Genomic DNA, 15,824 nt, shown 5'->3' on the forward strand with positions numbered 1-15,824 from the left:
TTTTGGATTTGATACCAGAAATATAGGCAACAAAGGCAAAATAAACAAATGAGCCTACATCAAACTAAAAAATTTCTGCACAGAAAAGGAAACCGTCAGCAACATGGAATGACAACCTGGGGGATGGGAGAAAATATTTGTAAATCATATATTTGATAAGGGATTAATATCCAAATTATATGAGGAACTCCTACAACCCAATAACAAGAGCCCAAAGACCCCAATTAAAAAATAGGCAAAGGATCTGAGTAGACATTTTTTCCAAAGAAGACATATACTTGGCCACCAAATACATGGAAAGTTGTTCAACATCACTAATCATCAGTGAAATGCAAATTGAAACCATAATGAGATCTCACCTAACATCTGTTAGGATGGCTGTTATCAAAATGTCAAAAGATAACAAGTGTTGGGAGGATGTGGAGAAAAGGAAACCCTTGTATGGTATTGATGGGATGTAAATTGATGCAGCCACTATGGAAAACAGTATGGAGCTTCCTCAAAAAAATTAAAAACAGAACTACCGTATGATCAGGCAGTCCCACCTATGGGTATATATCCAGAGGAGATAACATCACTACCTCAGAGGTATCTGCACTCCCATGTTCATAGCAGCATCATTCTCAGTGATGAAGATATGGAAACAGCTGAAGTGTCCATCAGTGCACGAATGGATAAAGATGTGTGTGAGTCCGCATGTATATAGTGGAACATTATTCAGCCTTAAAGATGAGGGAAATTTGGCCATTTGGGACAACGTGGTGGAACCTGGAGGACATTAGGCTATGAAATAAGCCAGGCACAGAAAGAAAAATACTGCATGGTCTTACTTATGGGTGGAATCTAGAAAAATCTAACTCATAGTAATAGAGCAAAGAGTGGTGGTTGCCAGGGGCTGGAGAGTGGAGGAAGTGGAGAGATGTTGGTCAAAGGAACAAACTTTCAGTTATAAGATGAAAAGTTCTGGAAACCTAATGTACAGCATGGTGAGTAGTTAATGATCTATACTAGAGATTTTCTAAGGGGGTAGATGTTAAAGTCTTCACACCAGATGCACAGAAAAATGGTAAGTATGTGAAGTGATGGATATGTTAATTAGCTTGATTGTGGTAATTGTTTTGCAATATATACCTGTCTAAACATCTCCTCGCCTTTAATACCTGTAGTTTTGTATGAGTCATACTTTAGTGAAGCCGAATGCGGCCGAAATTGATTCTTTGAAAAGCAACAGGAGTGATCTCTAAAGTCTCTGAATGTAAAGCTTAGTGGCTAGGATTTCTGCTTGTTTAGTTTGGAGGAGAGAAACTAGGAACAGAAGCAGGCACAGAGTGTCTGAAGAAGTCGATGAGGAAGGGGCCCATGGTTCGTTCTATAGCTCCACAGATGATCAAACAAGAAAACGTGGGCTTTGGCTGCATCAAAAAAGGGTTTCCCTGGATGGGAATGAGCCCCACAAGCCAGTAGGAGCAGGTGTGGTACCTCCTTCACTGAATAATCCTGACAATGGAATAGACCAGCTTGCAACGTAAGATGAGAGACTCAGCACGCACACCAGATCCCTCCTTATTCCCGGAGCTCCTTGGAATCGCAGAAGAAATATTTTGGACTACTTGCAAGACCAAAGATAGACAGAATTGTAGCGGAGAAAACCATAGCCCAAGACCAAAGCGAGGCTCAGGCCAGTTTGTCTAGGTGATTTATTGAAGAATGTTTTTAGTAACAGCTCCAACAGGCATTTCCTGTGTCCACAGATCAACCGGTAGCTGTTAATTTTCTCTTCAAGCCATAGCTCTCTAAAGAAAGTAGAAATACTGCTTGGGAAGGGCTTGGTAGAGAAACAGATCTTGAGGCCACCAAAGATTTTTCTCCCTAGAGTAACCTCCCCTGCCACCCAACTTTGACATGGTCAGATTCCCCACCTGCTTGAGAAACTGAGGAAAGACATGGGGGACATGTCAAAGTAATGAATTCCTATATATCTACATGTATGTCTTAAATATATACGTGTGTGTTTGTGTGTAAACTCTCCACCCAACATGGGGCTCTAACTCTTTACCCTGAGATCAGGGGATATTTGTTCTACCAACTGAGCCAGACAGGCGTCCCCCCCAATATTTATTTTTTTAATTTTTCTGATAAAAGCCTTAGAGTTGAAAGGCTTTTCCAGTCACAATGTAAGAACAAGCTATTAGAAAAAGAAGCGAGCAAACAAGAAGAAACTCTTGGAAATTAATAAGGTTTCTGAAATGAACCCCAAAATGTAATGGATAGTTTAATTACATGGTGGAGACCAAACTGTCGATCTGGGAGATGAAGCTGAGGGGAAAAAAAATATATATATGTGAGAATTTGAGCACAAAGTCAGAGATGTGCGAGAGAAGAGTTTCAAGATCAAGAGGTCAGAGCCACATGGTCCAGAGTCCTTTAACAGAATCTAAAAGAGGGTAGAGATGGTGGAGGAAAAGAAGAACCAAAGAAATAATGGAAGAAAAAAAATCCCTTGGCTAAGGGAAGATTCTTGTCTCCAGAGTGGGGGGGCCGGCTGGTGTGAGTGGCATGAATGGATACATTGGAGCATTCCATAACTAAGGAGGAAAAGCAGGACTCATGAGGCTTCCAAAGAGAAAGACTGGAAGCCTTTAAAGAGAAGAATCAGATGTGGGCATTAGCAAAACCGAATGTTAGAATACCATCTAGCATTGTCAGAGTTCTAGGTTGAAAAGAAAAAGCCTGAGCCTAGAATTCTACCCCCAAACTGAATGGGGGGAAGGAAGGAGGGTGGCTTTCAGACATCCAAGAGTTGAGAAAGGTTAATGCTGTGCAGACTCTTTAAGAAGGGGGAGAAAGCCAACAACAACATAAGGATCAAATAAAACCAAAATCAGATTCAACTAACGGGACAACATTGAAGAAGTAGTGATTGTTTTAAAACCCAGAAGTGAATGAGATCAAAATGAAATTAAAAGACAATCTTGTATTTCGGAAGACACTCAAAATGTTCTCTTCTCACTAACAAAGTTTAAATGACACTGTATTACATTTCCTTTACTGGTGTTCTAACCATGGGGCACCTGGGTGGCTCATTTGGTTAAGTGCCTGACTCTTTTTCTTTTTTTTCTTTTTTAGGTGGGCTCCATGCCCAGCACGGGGCCTGAACTCACAACCCTGAAATCAAGACCTGAGCTGAGATGAAGAGTGAGACGCTTAACCGACTGAGCCACTCAGGCACCCCTAGTGTCTGGCTTTTGATCTCAGCTCAGGTCTTGATCTCAGTGTTGTGAGTTCAAGCCCCACATTGGGCTCCACACTAGGCATGGAGTCTACTTAAAAAAAAAAAAAGAGTGCTGTAACCACTCTGCTTGGCTACAGTGAATAATATTTATATAATAATATTATTTCAAATGCTGTTTAGTGGCTTTTAACATTTAGACTCAGTCCATGGACAAAGTATAGAAGATTTACTTATCAATTATAAAATAGAATGTAAATGTTATATATATATAGATATATATACACCTATATATATCTATATATATATAGATATAGATATAGATATAGATACACCTATATATATCTATATATATATATATATCTGCTGTATAAAATTAATTATAATCAAAATTAGGAAAAACTTGAAGAGGCAGGAGTATAAATGAATTAAATGTACTATCCTTTGTAGGAGAGAGTTTAAAACCTCTGACTAAATTTTTTCAATCAAGAAATAGAAAAAACATATTCTAGTGGTGTACACACACACACAGAGTGGAACACTACTCAGCTATAAAAAAGAATGAAATCTTGCCATTTGTGACAAATGGGTAGATCTTGAAGTTATTGTGCTAGGTGAAATAAATCAGAGAAAAACAAATGCTACATTGATTTCACTTAAATATGGAGTCTAGAAAACAAAACAAACAAAATCCAGATTCACAGATAGAACAGATTGGTGGCTGCCAGAGGGGAAGGAAGTTGGTGGAGTGAAATGGGTGAAGGGGATCAAGAAGTACAAACTTCTTCAGGCGCCTGGGTGGCTCAGTCAGTTAAGTGTCTGCCCTCCGGCTCAAGTCAGGATCCCAGGCTCCTCGGATCGAGCCTGTGTCGTGCTCCCTGCTCCGCAGCAAGTCTGCTTCTCCCTTTCCCTCTGTACTCCCCATTATACTCTCGCTCCCTCTCTCTCCAATAAATAAAATCTTAAAAAAGAAGTACAAACTTCCAGTTGCAAAATAAATACGTCAAAGGGATATAATGTACATGGGGAATATAGTCAATAATATTGTATTTTGTATGATGACTATGGTGACAGATGGTAGCCACATTTATTGAGGTGATAATTTTGCAACAGATACAAAGGCCAAATCACCATATTATATACCTGAAACGAAAATAATACTTATGTCAGTTATACCTCAGTTTAAAAAAAATAAAAAAGGTCTTCGGTGAAGTCGTAATGGTAATTACCAGAAAAATTGGTGGGGATAAAGACTTGATATTTCATTTTGCCCTTCAAAGACTCTGCATATTTAAAAATCTATATGTAAATAGCTTTTTTCCCTCTTTTAAAGAAGTTGTTAGAGGGACTTTTATATTTGGGGACGTGAGAACTTGCCTTTGAACTACCCCAGGCAGGACACTGAAAGGTAGCCTTGGGGTTCCTGCGTGCGTCTCCGTTATTCCTTCCACAGTCCAGCCCTGCTGTCAGCTTTGCAGCCGGACTCAAAGTAGCCGACAGGCCAGCAGAGGCCATTCCCAGAAATGTGGTTGGAGGGCAGCGGTCAGATGGGGCTGGTTTGGTTTCGTGAAAGGCTATAGCAGAGCCCACACCTCGTCCTTTTGGTAGTGACTCTCTCTGAGAAGGATCCCCCAGATCCTGGGGTATAGACGACTAGGATGCCTCCTCGCCTTCCTGTGAGTTCTCTCGGCCATTCCTACCATGGCCATGGCCGTGGCCATGTGAGTCTCTGCCTTCTCCAGAGTGCTGGGGCTGTGGATACCAGAAACAGCCCAGGCACTGTCATGAGATGACGCGTGCTTCGTGGGGCTTCCCACAGGGGCTCACATGTTTGGTGGCACAGATGTCCACGGACTGACCAACCCGGAGCTCTTGGGACATTCAGCCATGTCTAGAGACACTTTTGTTGTCACACCTGGGAGAGGGGTCGTAGTAGGTAGAGGCCAGGGGTGCGGCCTGGTGTTCGACAGGGTGGGGCAGTCCCCTAGTGTCCAAGTGGAGAAGCTGGTAATCTGTCTCCTGTTTCCAAGGCATGAGCTGGTTGTGTCCAAAGCTGGAATGCTGATTGAAACCAAAATTCTCATTCAACATAACAAGCAAGTGAGAAGGATGCTCGAATGAACCTCAGATATTCTTATTGCCTGAGAAGTGGGAACTGCCAACCCGAGAGTTACCAGTGAACACTTCGGGCTGACAGAGGATGGTTTAATCTTTGATTTAGACTATTGTAGACCCCAAGGATTTTCTGTAGCGTACTGGTTAAATGGGGCATTTAACCAGGAGGGTGGGGAGAGGCCTTTTGTGGGTAGATGTCTGGATGATTTACTCTGGGGGATTTCTAAACACGTTGTGTGGGGTGTGGGTCTTCTCTGCAGACATTTTTTCCTTAATTCTCTTTTTAAAGTTACCTGAAGCCCATCCTCACACACAGCGGCCCCCCACTGACCACCACGCTCCCAGCCTGGTGTGGCCTGCTTGCTCGGTGTCTGACCAGTCCCCAGGTGTATGACGTAAGTACAACACGTGAGGCAGGTTTTCCTGCTCGCTGTCCCCGGGGAGTGTTTTCTCCAAAAAGAGGAAATCTCTTGCGTCCAGATCCACTGGTTTTGCTTCTCTGAATAAGATGATTAGAAATGGCTGACTTATGTTGATCTGTTTTGCACAGTAACAGAGAAATCTTCTACCTGGGCCGTGGGGCCCCGTCACATCACAGCCATGGTGTAGTAGAAAGAGTACTCCATCTGGAATCAGAGCAACTAGATTTGAAGCCAAGCCCTGAGGCCATTTAAGTATTCTGTGCCTTGGTTTTCCTACCCATAAAGTGGGCCCAGTTGCACAAGCTGGCTGTGAGATTAAAGGCTAAGATACAGAAAAACACTGTGAACCACAAAGTCTTTAGCAGATGTGAGGATTCTTTTTTGTGTATGCTTTATTTACATTGATGTGGTTAGGTCCTTTCCGTTTTCAGATTCAGACTTAGCACAGTACAAAAAGAATATCCGCACTGGTGGACATCTGAGCTCTGGGGCTGACTTGTGAGCTCTTCCTGTGGGTTGCTGGGCAGAGGGGTGGGGAGGGCAAGCAGCTCTCCACATAAAAGGACTAGAGGAGAGGGGAGAGGCCCTTCTTCCTCTCTACTCTGCCTCCCCAATCATCTGGTCACGAACACAACCATTCTGCTCTAGGAGAGAAGGACTCCTTAAATTTGTGTAGAGCTTTACAGCTCACAAAGGCCAAGTTTATTCTCTTGGCCATACTGTAAGTAAGCTGCTACTACAGGGTTACAGAAGAAGAAAGTGCCTAGGTCCCAGGATTAGTAATTGGCCACCCTAGTGCAGGTTTCAGAGAATTTGTAAATAACCTGCAATTGACTTGATTGGCGTTGAGAAAGCAGAATGCAAAGCTCAGATCTGAGAGAGAAGGCCCCTGACCAGGTCCGTTCTAATGGGGCGGGGCAGCGGGCTTGGGAATGATCGTTGGCATTCGGGTGCTACAGAGGGTCAGGGGGCATAGCTGGGTGGTGCGGGGCGCTGGGGTCGGTGTGCTAAGGAGCAGCCTCCTCAGAGACGGGGCAACTTGGTCAAGAAGCAAGAATCCCCCATACTGCTCCTGCTGCTTGGGGCTGGGGTCCCGAGCAGGGTCTCAGCTGCACACACAGTGAGGCTTGCTATTGTCAAAAGTGGGAGCATAGAGTCTTTGAAAAATTAATTGAGGAAGTCCAAGGTGAGAGAGGGGAAGGGCCCCCTCTGGAGTTTGGAGCCCAGTGAGGGTCTCGGGCTGGGCTGCTCTCGCGTGGCTGTTTGACACACTGTAGTCCTCACCTGTCACCTACAGAGCGTTGGTATTTTTGGTTTCATTGGGGGGTGGTGAAGATGTCCCTCATTCCCTATTTGCACTTACTCGAAACCACTCAGGTTGAATATCCACCTAGGAAACAGGGTTCTGCTGTTCATGATGTTGACCGCTGATGGTTTAAAATAGGCACAATCCTGCAACACAAGTGTTTGCAGGGTTCTTCGACAGCATTCTCACGGCAGCCTGCAGTAGACAGCTGGTTGCATGATTATACAGACCTCCAGCTTAACATCTAGAATTCAAGGAAGTGGACTGCTTTCATCACCCGCGCATCACATTCATTAAAGCTCTGATTTGGAAATCCCTCTCCACTGGGTTTTACAATGTCCTTATTTTGGGTACTCTTTGTCCAGGCTTGTGAGTTTCGTAATGGAGTGGGTCAACAGCCAATCTTCCGCTTTCTCCTGTCGGTGAATCTAAGCCTGGCTTCCCACTGCCAGGGGTCAGCGTGGGGCCACACAGGGGCTGGTGTCTGGGGGCAGGGGTGCTTGGCTGGGGCTGCGGTAGGGGGCGAGGCTGCATCTATGGCATTTCCCTCCGTACTGTTGCTTCACATTCCTCTCTGTCCTCGAAAGAGTAAAATGCTGCGTGCCAGGAGAGGCTCCCCCTGAAAACGGAGAGCCAAGAGCCTCGGCTGCGGTATTTTGACAGAGATGAATGAAAATATTACTTAGCACTCACAGGCATGGGAGGAATGGAACATGCTAAAACAGGGAGCGTGAGCTCATTTCTTGTTAGGAAGACTATGGCAGGACAGATGGAGCTTTGGGACTTTCTAAACCCTGATGGTGAGGAGGAATATGGGGAGTTTGGAGTGAGTTTTGGGAGTACGTTCTGCCCGAGTAGAGGATTCTTACCCGGTTGCACATTTGCACTCTACCTCATTCCGTGAGCATTTGGGGCTGCGAGCAAGAAGAGTCGCGCGTGCTTGCCTGTCAAAGCCGAAGCATTGATTTTAGTGGAGTCACGCTGTGGAGCGTGGAGAAGTCGACATCACTGGGGCGCAATGCGGAAAGCAGGCTTGTGCTTGTCACCAGCGAGCACACGCAGACAGGCTGGGCCTGGAGGAGGGGGCCGGCACTCCTGGGGGCGGAATGCATTAACCAGGTGCTCCTCTAGCTCCTGCTGTGGCTTCTGCGCCTCAGGGAAGGGCACCAAGAAGGGTGAGGGAGTGCAGGCTTGCCGGGAGAATGTGCCCGTCGCCTTGGGCAGCATGACTGGTGGGGGAGTGTCCTGGGGGGGGGGGCGGGAGGCTGTCGGGGATGCTGGTCCCATGTCCTGCATCCAGGACACCTTGTGGCTGAAACAATGCAGGGGCTCCAGATGCCCTTTGAAGAACAGTTGGGAACTAGGAGAGCGAGAACAGTTTAGCCAAAGCATTCCAGAACTGTATTTGACAGATGTGCCATGGGGGCAGCAGGGGACCGAAGCACCCCTCTTTTTGCTGGTGAAACCCATTAGAGGGTGAAGGATTGTGTCCGACCCGGCGCCGCTTCCCGAGCCCTCCCCATGGGCTGGGAGTTCCGAGAGGCTGCCATCTGTCTCCCGCCCAGTCTGGCGTCCTGATCTGCTCTGCAGCAACAGCGGCTCAGCATCAGCTGCTGGCGGGGCCGCTTCCGGACCCATCCTCTCTGGGGGCCGAGCCAGTCTGGAGGCCTCAGAAATCCCACCCCTGCTTCCTAATCAGCTGGACCACCTGGGGTTAATTCCATAGGTTCTCTTAGCTCCGGTCTCCTTGGTGACAGGAGTGTTCCTGCCCTTCCCAGGCAGGGAGGGGTAAGGGCTGGAGGAGAGCTCAAGTGGCCTCCCTGGCAGGCCTGAAATACGTGCTCAAGAAAATACTCCTTCCCTCTCCACGTCTCACTGCATCCATCAGAGGGCCTCCTGTCGGGGCTGGAAGGGTGTGGGCTGCAAGGAAGGGGTTCTTCTATGGGGACTGGAAAACAATCCTAGTTGGGCTCTGTCTCAGCCCCTCAGTGGCTAAGACAAAGAGTAGTTCAGATGCAAACCAGGTGCATTTAGGGTGGTTTGTGTGGGGCGGGAAGTTCCCTCAGGAGACCTGTCCAGAGAAGAGAGGGACCCCCAAACCTCTTTGCACCTTTGCCCAGTGACTTTCCTCCTCCTTTTTTTGTGGGTTGGGAAGCTGAAGGCCCAGGCTGGCCTCCCTTTCTTTCCTTTTGGTACTAACCCTGAGCTGTCAGGCATTTAAAAATCGGAAGAGCTTCCTGAGCTTCAAAGCCCTGGTTCGGGCAATGGTGCCCTCCCTTGAATAGCACTCAACAGTTGGCATCCAGTAGCTACACCAGAGGCTCAAGGCAGGCAAGTTTCACAAGCCCCAGTTTTCAGAAGAGTGGTTGAGGTTGAGGTTGGCTCCAACCCGAGCAGAGATCAGTCTCCCATTTGCTGTTTTCATTCGTTGCACTTTTCAGAACCAAGAGCCGCTGAGAGAGGAAGACTCAGATTTCATCCTGACCGAGGGTGACCTCACCTTGACGTACGGGGACAGCACAGTGACTGCAAATGGCTCCTCGGGCTCCCACACGGCCTCCACGAGCCTCGAGGGCAGTCGGAGAACCAAGAGCAGCTCAGAGGAGGTACTGGATCGAGCCCTGGGAATAGGAGACCAGCCGGTGTCCAGTCGGGGCACGCGCCTAGTGTTCCCCCTGGAGGATAATGCGTGACTGCCCCCCCCAGGCTGCAGCGATGGGGCAGCCCACCCGTGCGGTGAGGATGGCTGCAAGCCCAGGCTTGTCTGAGCCAGGGCACTGACTCAGTGGAACTAATGCTTCTGTTTTATTGAGGTCTGAAGCTCTCTTAACATTTAAAATTTAACCCAAGATGCAGACAGTGGGGCTTAAGTGTGTCTACATCAAGACAAATGCAGACCCATTCCCACTTTCTCACATAGTAGTGTGCTGTTCCGAGTCAAACAAATAGCATGCTTTAACGGTCCAACTCATTCACCTGCGGAATCCGAGCCAGGCGCAGCAGGTGTGGGGAGGCCTCCCAGGAGAGGCTTCGGGTCCGTACACAGCAGCGCAAGCTGAGCTGGCTGCAGGAGTAGCCAGGCAGGGTGAGAGCAGGCTGGAAGAACGGTCCCGAAGGAAGGCCACCGAGACCGGACCTCCAAAGGTCATGGGAAGCCAGTGGTCAATGGGACAGAGCTCAGGAGGAAGCAGTCAGTGCGGCAGCCCTAGCACGGATGGCTGCGGGACTGTGAACTCATGTCAGGCTTCTGGACTTTTTGTGCTACCTGGGTTTCCTGTAGATGGAAGATCGGAACTCTATCCGTGAACATTTCAACATGGGGAAAGAATTGGAATTCCTTCTCTGGAAATCTCTAGGAAGAAGTAGCTACTGAAATGTTGAAAACCAAAGGCAAAATTGTGTCATACTGTTGGGTTTTTGGAATTAATCCGAGGACAGAAGAAACTGTTTAGAGGCTGATGAACGAAAATCGGTCACTTCTTCAGGGCCACCACTGAGGTGACTACTGTGGGGTTTAGGAATAACACCAAAATGTGTGGGATGCTTCTCTGGGGATGAGAGAGCAGCAAGGAGCCTAGGAGGCAATAAGCTAGTCTTCAGAGTTGGGGCAGGAGGAACACACTGTGAGAAAAGTTGACCATAAAAGACAAGATGCTGTTCTAAAGACAGAGTAGAAGTCCAAACTTTGAGCTACTGAATGCATGGCATGTCAGTGGCCAGGGGAAGATTGAGAGGCAAGTCAATGGAAAATTGAGCATCGTTCAGTCCAGTGGACACTTAGTCTGCTTTAAGGTTAGGAATCTAGATGTCTTAACACCGAGTGCCATGTAGAGAAGGGTCGTCTTCTTGGTATCTGGGGAGGCTTGTACCGGCTTAAATGTGTGAGTATGATTTGAAATCTAAGTGTTTAGTTTTGGTTCTTTGTGGGTGAGCTGTTCTGCGTGGTAACTAAAATACTGAGAGAGCTCTTGGAAACCAAGTTTGAGATTTTCCCTGGGTCTCTATGCTTCAGTGCTGGTCTCTTAGAAAGAAAATTCAGAAAGAAAATCTTAGAAAGAAAATCCAGTCTCTTTAAAAAAAAAAATGCTTTCATAAAATGTGGCCATTTTTCTTATTGTGGCAGACGAAATGGCAGCCCAGTCAAGTACACCCATAATGAAACCAGCCATTTAATCTTCTTAACTCACATTTTTAATGGTTAATATTTAGATAAGACATTACTGCTTTGCTTTTTGAATTGATGATTTGTGCAAAACAGGCAAAAATTACTAAGTTGAGCCATATGAAATTGCCGATATTGACCCATTTTTCAAAGTCAGAAGTGGCAATTTCATATGGTTCAATATAATAGAATTAAATGATTTTTATTCCCCTCCTTCCTTTCTATGTACCTTACAGTCCATTTTGGTTTTCTCATGGGCCTCCATGGGCTTTGTAAGCTTAAAAAACGAGCTAAACCACCTAACTAAACCCGTAAGGCTCCAAAGTACCCAGGCTAGTGAAGGATTTGAGAAAACCTCTGCATCAGAGCCAGAGAAACAGGTTTTTTCCAGAGCCGCTGGAGGTCATCTGTGTCGTGGGGTCAGAGTGTAGGGAGAAGCTCCCAGGCTTGGCTTGTGTGCCCAAACCCAGCACAGGTTTTATTCAGTAGTTATCTCAGTAATGACCAGTCATGCCTATAAACTTGGAAGGTGAGGAGGCTTTCCTGTGTGTTATTTGTGGAGGTGGAGGGAGAGGCTGGTCTGCTCTTTGGATGGGTCTTATAAAAAGCCTTGCTTGCCTCTTACATTGCTTACTTATTTCATTTTGGAGGGAAGAAGCTACCAGAAAAACCCTGATAAGGTTCTTGAAAAGGGCCAACCAGGTAGAACCCCCTCTTTGTTCATTCAAGTCAAGGCTTTGTTGTCATTCTGGTTTTCCAGGAAGCTTTCAGCAAATCAATAAGAAATTGCCCTCAGAAGGATGGAAGATAACTAGAGTTCTCCAGCCTAGTTTGAAGTCAATCCGTAGATTGTTGTGTTTCCCCCAAAAAAGGTCTTATAGTCTTGACTGCAAACGTTTATTTGGACCTACTATAAGTAAATGGAGATTTGCCAAGATCAAAATTTTGCTAGGGTTGTAGTTATTTGGTTGGATTTTTTATTCAGTGGATTAGAGTAAGTCAATGACCTGTGGCCCTAACTTTTGTTTGCAAGATGTGGAGAATAATCCTGACCTTATCAGGGGTCCCGGAAAAGGAGCCTGTTCATCAAAATGCTTCCAGCTTCTAGAAGCTTTATGCCTATGCCAAGAGGAGAAGAGTGGGTGCCACAAAGCCCCAAAACCATCTAGCTCAAGACTGACTCTCTGCTGCCAGTCTGGCATAAATCAGATTGAAACTGCTGAGTGCATCCAGTTTAACCTCTTATAAGTATATTTTTTCTGGGTTGGGGGGGGTGGTGACAATTCCACAGAGCTGAGTGTCCTAGAGCACAGGTTCTCAACCCTGGCTGCACATGCAGAATTATCTGGCTAGTTTTTTGTTTGTTTGTTTGTTTTTTTAAGTATCAGTGCAAAGGCCCTGTGCTCAGAGATTCATAGCCAGCAGGCTTGGAGCAGAGCCTGGCTTCCGTGCTTAGTGTAGATCTTCAGGGGTTCTCCTGGGAAGCCAGGCTTGAGAGCCTTTTAGTCCAGAACTTGCCATGGCACCTGTTTGGAACCTTGAAGAATAGTCTAGCAGACTGAGTTTCCTCTTGTTGCTAGTCCTCTGGAACAAACCGAGCATCGAACAATTAATATAGCCCAGACAGGTGCAAAGGGATTTTGTGCACATGGTCTGTGCCGAACTCCTGAGTGCACTCCGTGACGCACAACCCTAAATGTTACCTTTGAACACCTTAGTGCAGGGAAAGGAGTGATGGGGGACTTGAGTGGATGGACTGGGTGGGTGGGGGTGGTTAAAAACCTGTCGTCTTTGCCCCCTTCCATGGTAAGAAGGGTTCGGTCTTCACAGAGTAGCTATCGGGTGTGAAGGCTTTGGAGAAGTCATCTCTTCAGTATAGCCTGCGATTACTCGGAGTCCCCTTTGCAGTCCAGTCAGCTTGCTTTCTTGTCACACCTGGCTTATCCCCAGGCCCAAATCCCTGCTGGACTCCTCAGCAGAGGCGTGGGCCCGTTTCATGCGCAGAGTGGGGGCGGCGGGGTGAGAGGAAGCTCGGGACCGCTTGGAAGTCACGAGGCTGTGGTGTTGGCCGACTCCTGTCCGGGCCGGCAGACAGGCGCTGTGCACTCCAGCCGTGCGTGGTCGTACTCGCTTTGGGGACTAGAGGAGACCTGAACTTTGTCTCCCGGAGAAGGAAATCTGCCCTTGAAATGAGGCTGCCATGCTGGAGGCGGGCAGATGCGATCACATGGCCTCTGCCCATCCCTGGGGCGGCTGAACCAGCCCCCACGCCCTGCAGCCCCAAACCCTCACTGCGACATCAAATGTCTCATCAGGCAAACAGCAAGGAGCTTTCAGGTTGTGCTGTGCTCTCTAGACCAGAGGACATTGTGGTTGGGGGGACAAATGAAGTCTCTTAAAAAAACGCAAGAAACGTTCTCTCAGCTGGCCATGAGCATTTCAGTCGAGGGCGATTTCCTTTCAAAGTAGAGGGGCTGTTTCATGACACACACGTTCACAACCCTCACCCCCAGTTCTCTCGCTCCTCCTCTGTGTCTGCTGGGGAAGTCAAGGTCATATTAAGGTGTCAGATACTTTAATATGAACAGAACAGTTTCCAAATGTAGAAACACCACTGATGCCCTGAGGGGAGACAGACTGGCAGGCAGGGCCGCTGAGCGGCTCAACAGAGGGGAGACTCAACCCCTCGGGCCCCGAGCTTGGTACCCATCGTGAGTTCTGAGAGGTGTCTCGGCACGCTGCTTTCCCCATCTGTTGTAAGAGGTCATCCGGAACGAGGGTTTCTGGAAAGCCAGCTTGCTGATTCAATAAGTGCGTGACTTCTCACCCGCAAGGGAAATAGGGAACTTGAGGAGTTTCATGCAGGCCTCTTGATGCTGATTCTGTGGATGAGCTCGTGTAGGAGGGAGTCTGTCACGTGCGTTAAAGGAACACTGCTGAGCTCCCGTCCCTTCTGTTGGTCTCTGTTCAAGTGTCAGATGCGGTTCTCTGCTACAGTAGCGCTGAAGGAAATCTAATGGCCAAGAGTTAGAAACAACCCATCCGAATGCTGCTTTCACTCTGGTACCCTGAAGGGCCCTTCCGCCTTTCTAAAACTCAATAAGGACAATATAAGAGGAACACTCGAGAAAGCTTTGCTAGTCTCTAACTAGGAAAAGCAAGTGGGCTCTTTGACAATCTTTTCAAAACCAAACCTAGGAATCAGCCCCTTTTCCCAGTTTCAGTGCTCCTAAGTAGGGCTTTTGTTTTGTTTTTAAGCTAACAGACATGTCTCGCCGCCCAGTGCGAGCAGAACTCGTGAAGAGCAAAACCAGTTTTTGATGTTCGTTGTATTTTTGTAAGGCAGGGTAGAGCCAGGGCCCACATGGAACACCCAGGCAGCCAGTTGTCTGCCACATGAGTCTGGGAGAAGAGACGGCAGGCCCTCCTGTCTGGCCAGATTTTGAAAAGCCCTGAAACGCACGGGGAGCCCCTTGAGAGAGGCCACCTTCTCTTTAGGATGGCCGCCTTTGAAATAAGGGTTAACGGAATTGCCACAGGTCAGGGTCAGCGGTCGGGGGCCTGTGGATGTGGGAGGAACTCAGACTGAAGGGGCCTTGTACATGGGAAGAGGAACTCTAGCTGTGCTGTTGACAGCATGGAAAGCAGGTAAGGCCCCAGGGCAACTGGGTGACTGTCCCACCACTTGGACATCTGGGGTGGGCTTTGGGGAAGTGGAGGAGTGATTTCCGGGTGTGGGGGTGTTACATCTGTGGATTTGGAATTTATCCCTGAAATCACTTGTTCAAAGAGCAACTTCCCAGCAGAAGCCCCTCCTCCTAGGTTGTTTTTTGATTTTTTACATAAACTACATCTGGTCCTTCTCACTTAGGAAGTTTCACTCTGTCCCATAAAATGATTACATGGTAATGCCACCAAGATTCATTTAAAAGGTGAAAAGCAATTTTTAAAAAGAGGATAGGATGAATTTAACATGGGATATGACCTTCTGGGGAACTTTTTTATAGAGAGTTTACATGTGTAATTGGGGAGAATTTTGTCTTCTATTTCATCAGTAGCAAACCGGTGGTTTTTATAAAATTAACATTATAGTATGCTATATAAACATGTTATATGAAATAAAAGTATGCTGAACTGTGAAAAAGTAAAGACTTGGAGTTAGGCCCCCAAAGTGCTACCCTTCCCTACCATTTTACTTTGTTTGCCTTTGTGTGTATGTTTAGATTGATACTGTAAAGCTAGCTATATGTTTTCCTGCCCTTGACTAACATTTAACACATTTTTCTCAAAGCTTTTTTTTTTTTTTTTTTACAAAACTCAAAATAAAAAGATCAACTGGCTGAGCTCATCTTCTTTTGCATTTTAAAAGTATGGCGTGATCCTTAAGTCTGTTTCTTGGCCTCATGGGGGGGGGCGGGTTCTTTTCTGGGTGGAAGCTATTCCTCTCCAGGTCCCCTAAACCCAGGATTGACAAATTAAGGCTAGCTAGACCCTCTGGACCAAATCGCCCCCCCCCATTTTTGTAAATAAAGTTTTATTGGAATACACTAGGCTCCTTCATTTGCGTAATGTCTGTGACAGCTTTCATGC

At 46.9% G+C, this 15,824-nt stretch overlaps 1 protein-coding gene across 2 annotated transcripts in view; it reads left to right on the forward strand.

Moving 5' to 3' along the window:
- The window catches only part of SLC9A7 (solute carrier family 9 member A7), a 145,159-nt gene extending 129,585 nt beyond the window's left edge, over window positions 1–15,574 (forward strand). For both annotated transcript variants that reach the window (XM_082718196.1, XM_082718197.1), the window contains 2 exons: window positions 5,634–5,739; window positions 9,514–15,574. In XM_082718196.1, coding sequence (XP_082574322.1) covers window positions 5,634–5,739; window positions 9,514–9,765 — 358 coding nt within the window. In that variant the 3' untranslated portion in view covers window positions 9,766–15,574. The remainder of the gene's footprint in view (window positions 1–5,633; window positions 5,740–9,513) is intronic.
- Window positions 15,575–15,824: the final 250 nt, after the last annotated feature.

Source organism: Mustela nivalis (genome assembly GCF_964662115.1).
Source record: "Mustela nivalis genome assembly, chromosome: X".
Taxonomy (NCBI): Eukaryota; Metazoa; Chordata; class Mammalia; order Carnivora; family Mustelidae; genus Mustela; species Mustela nivalis.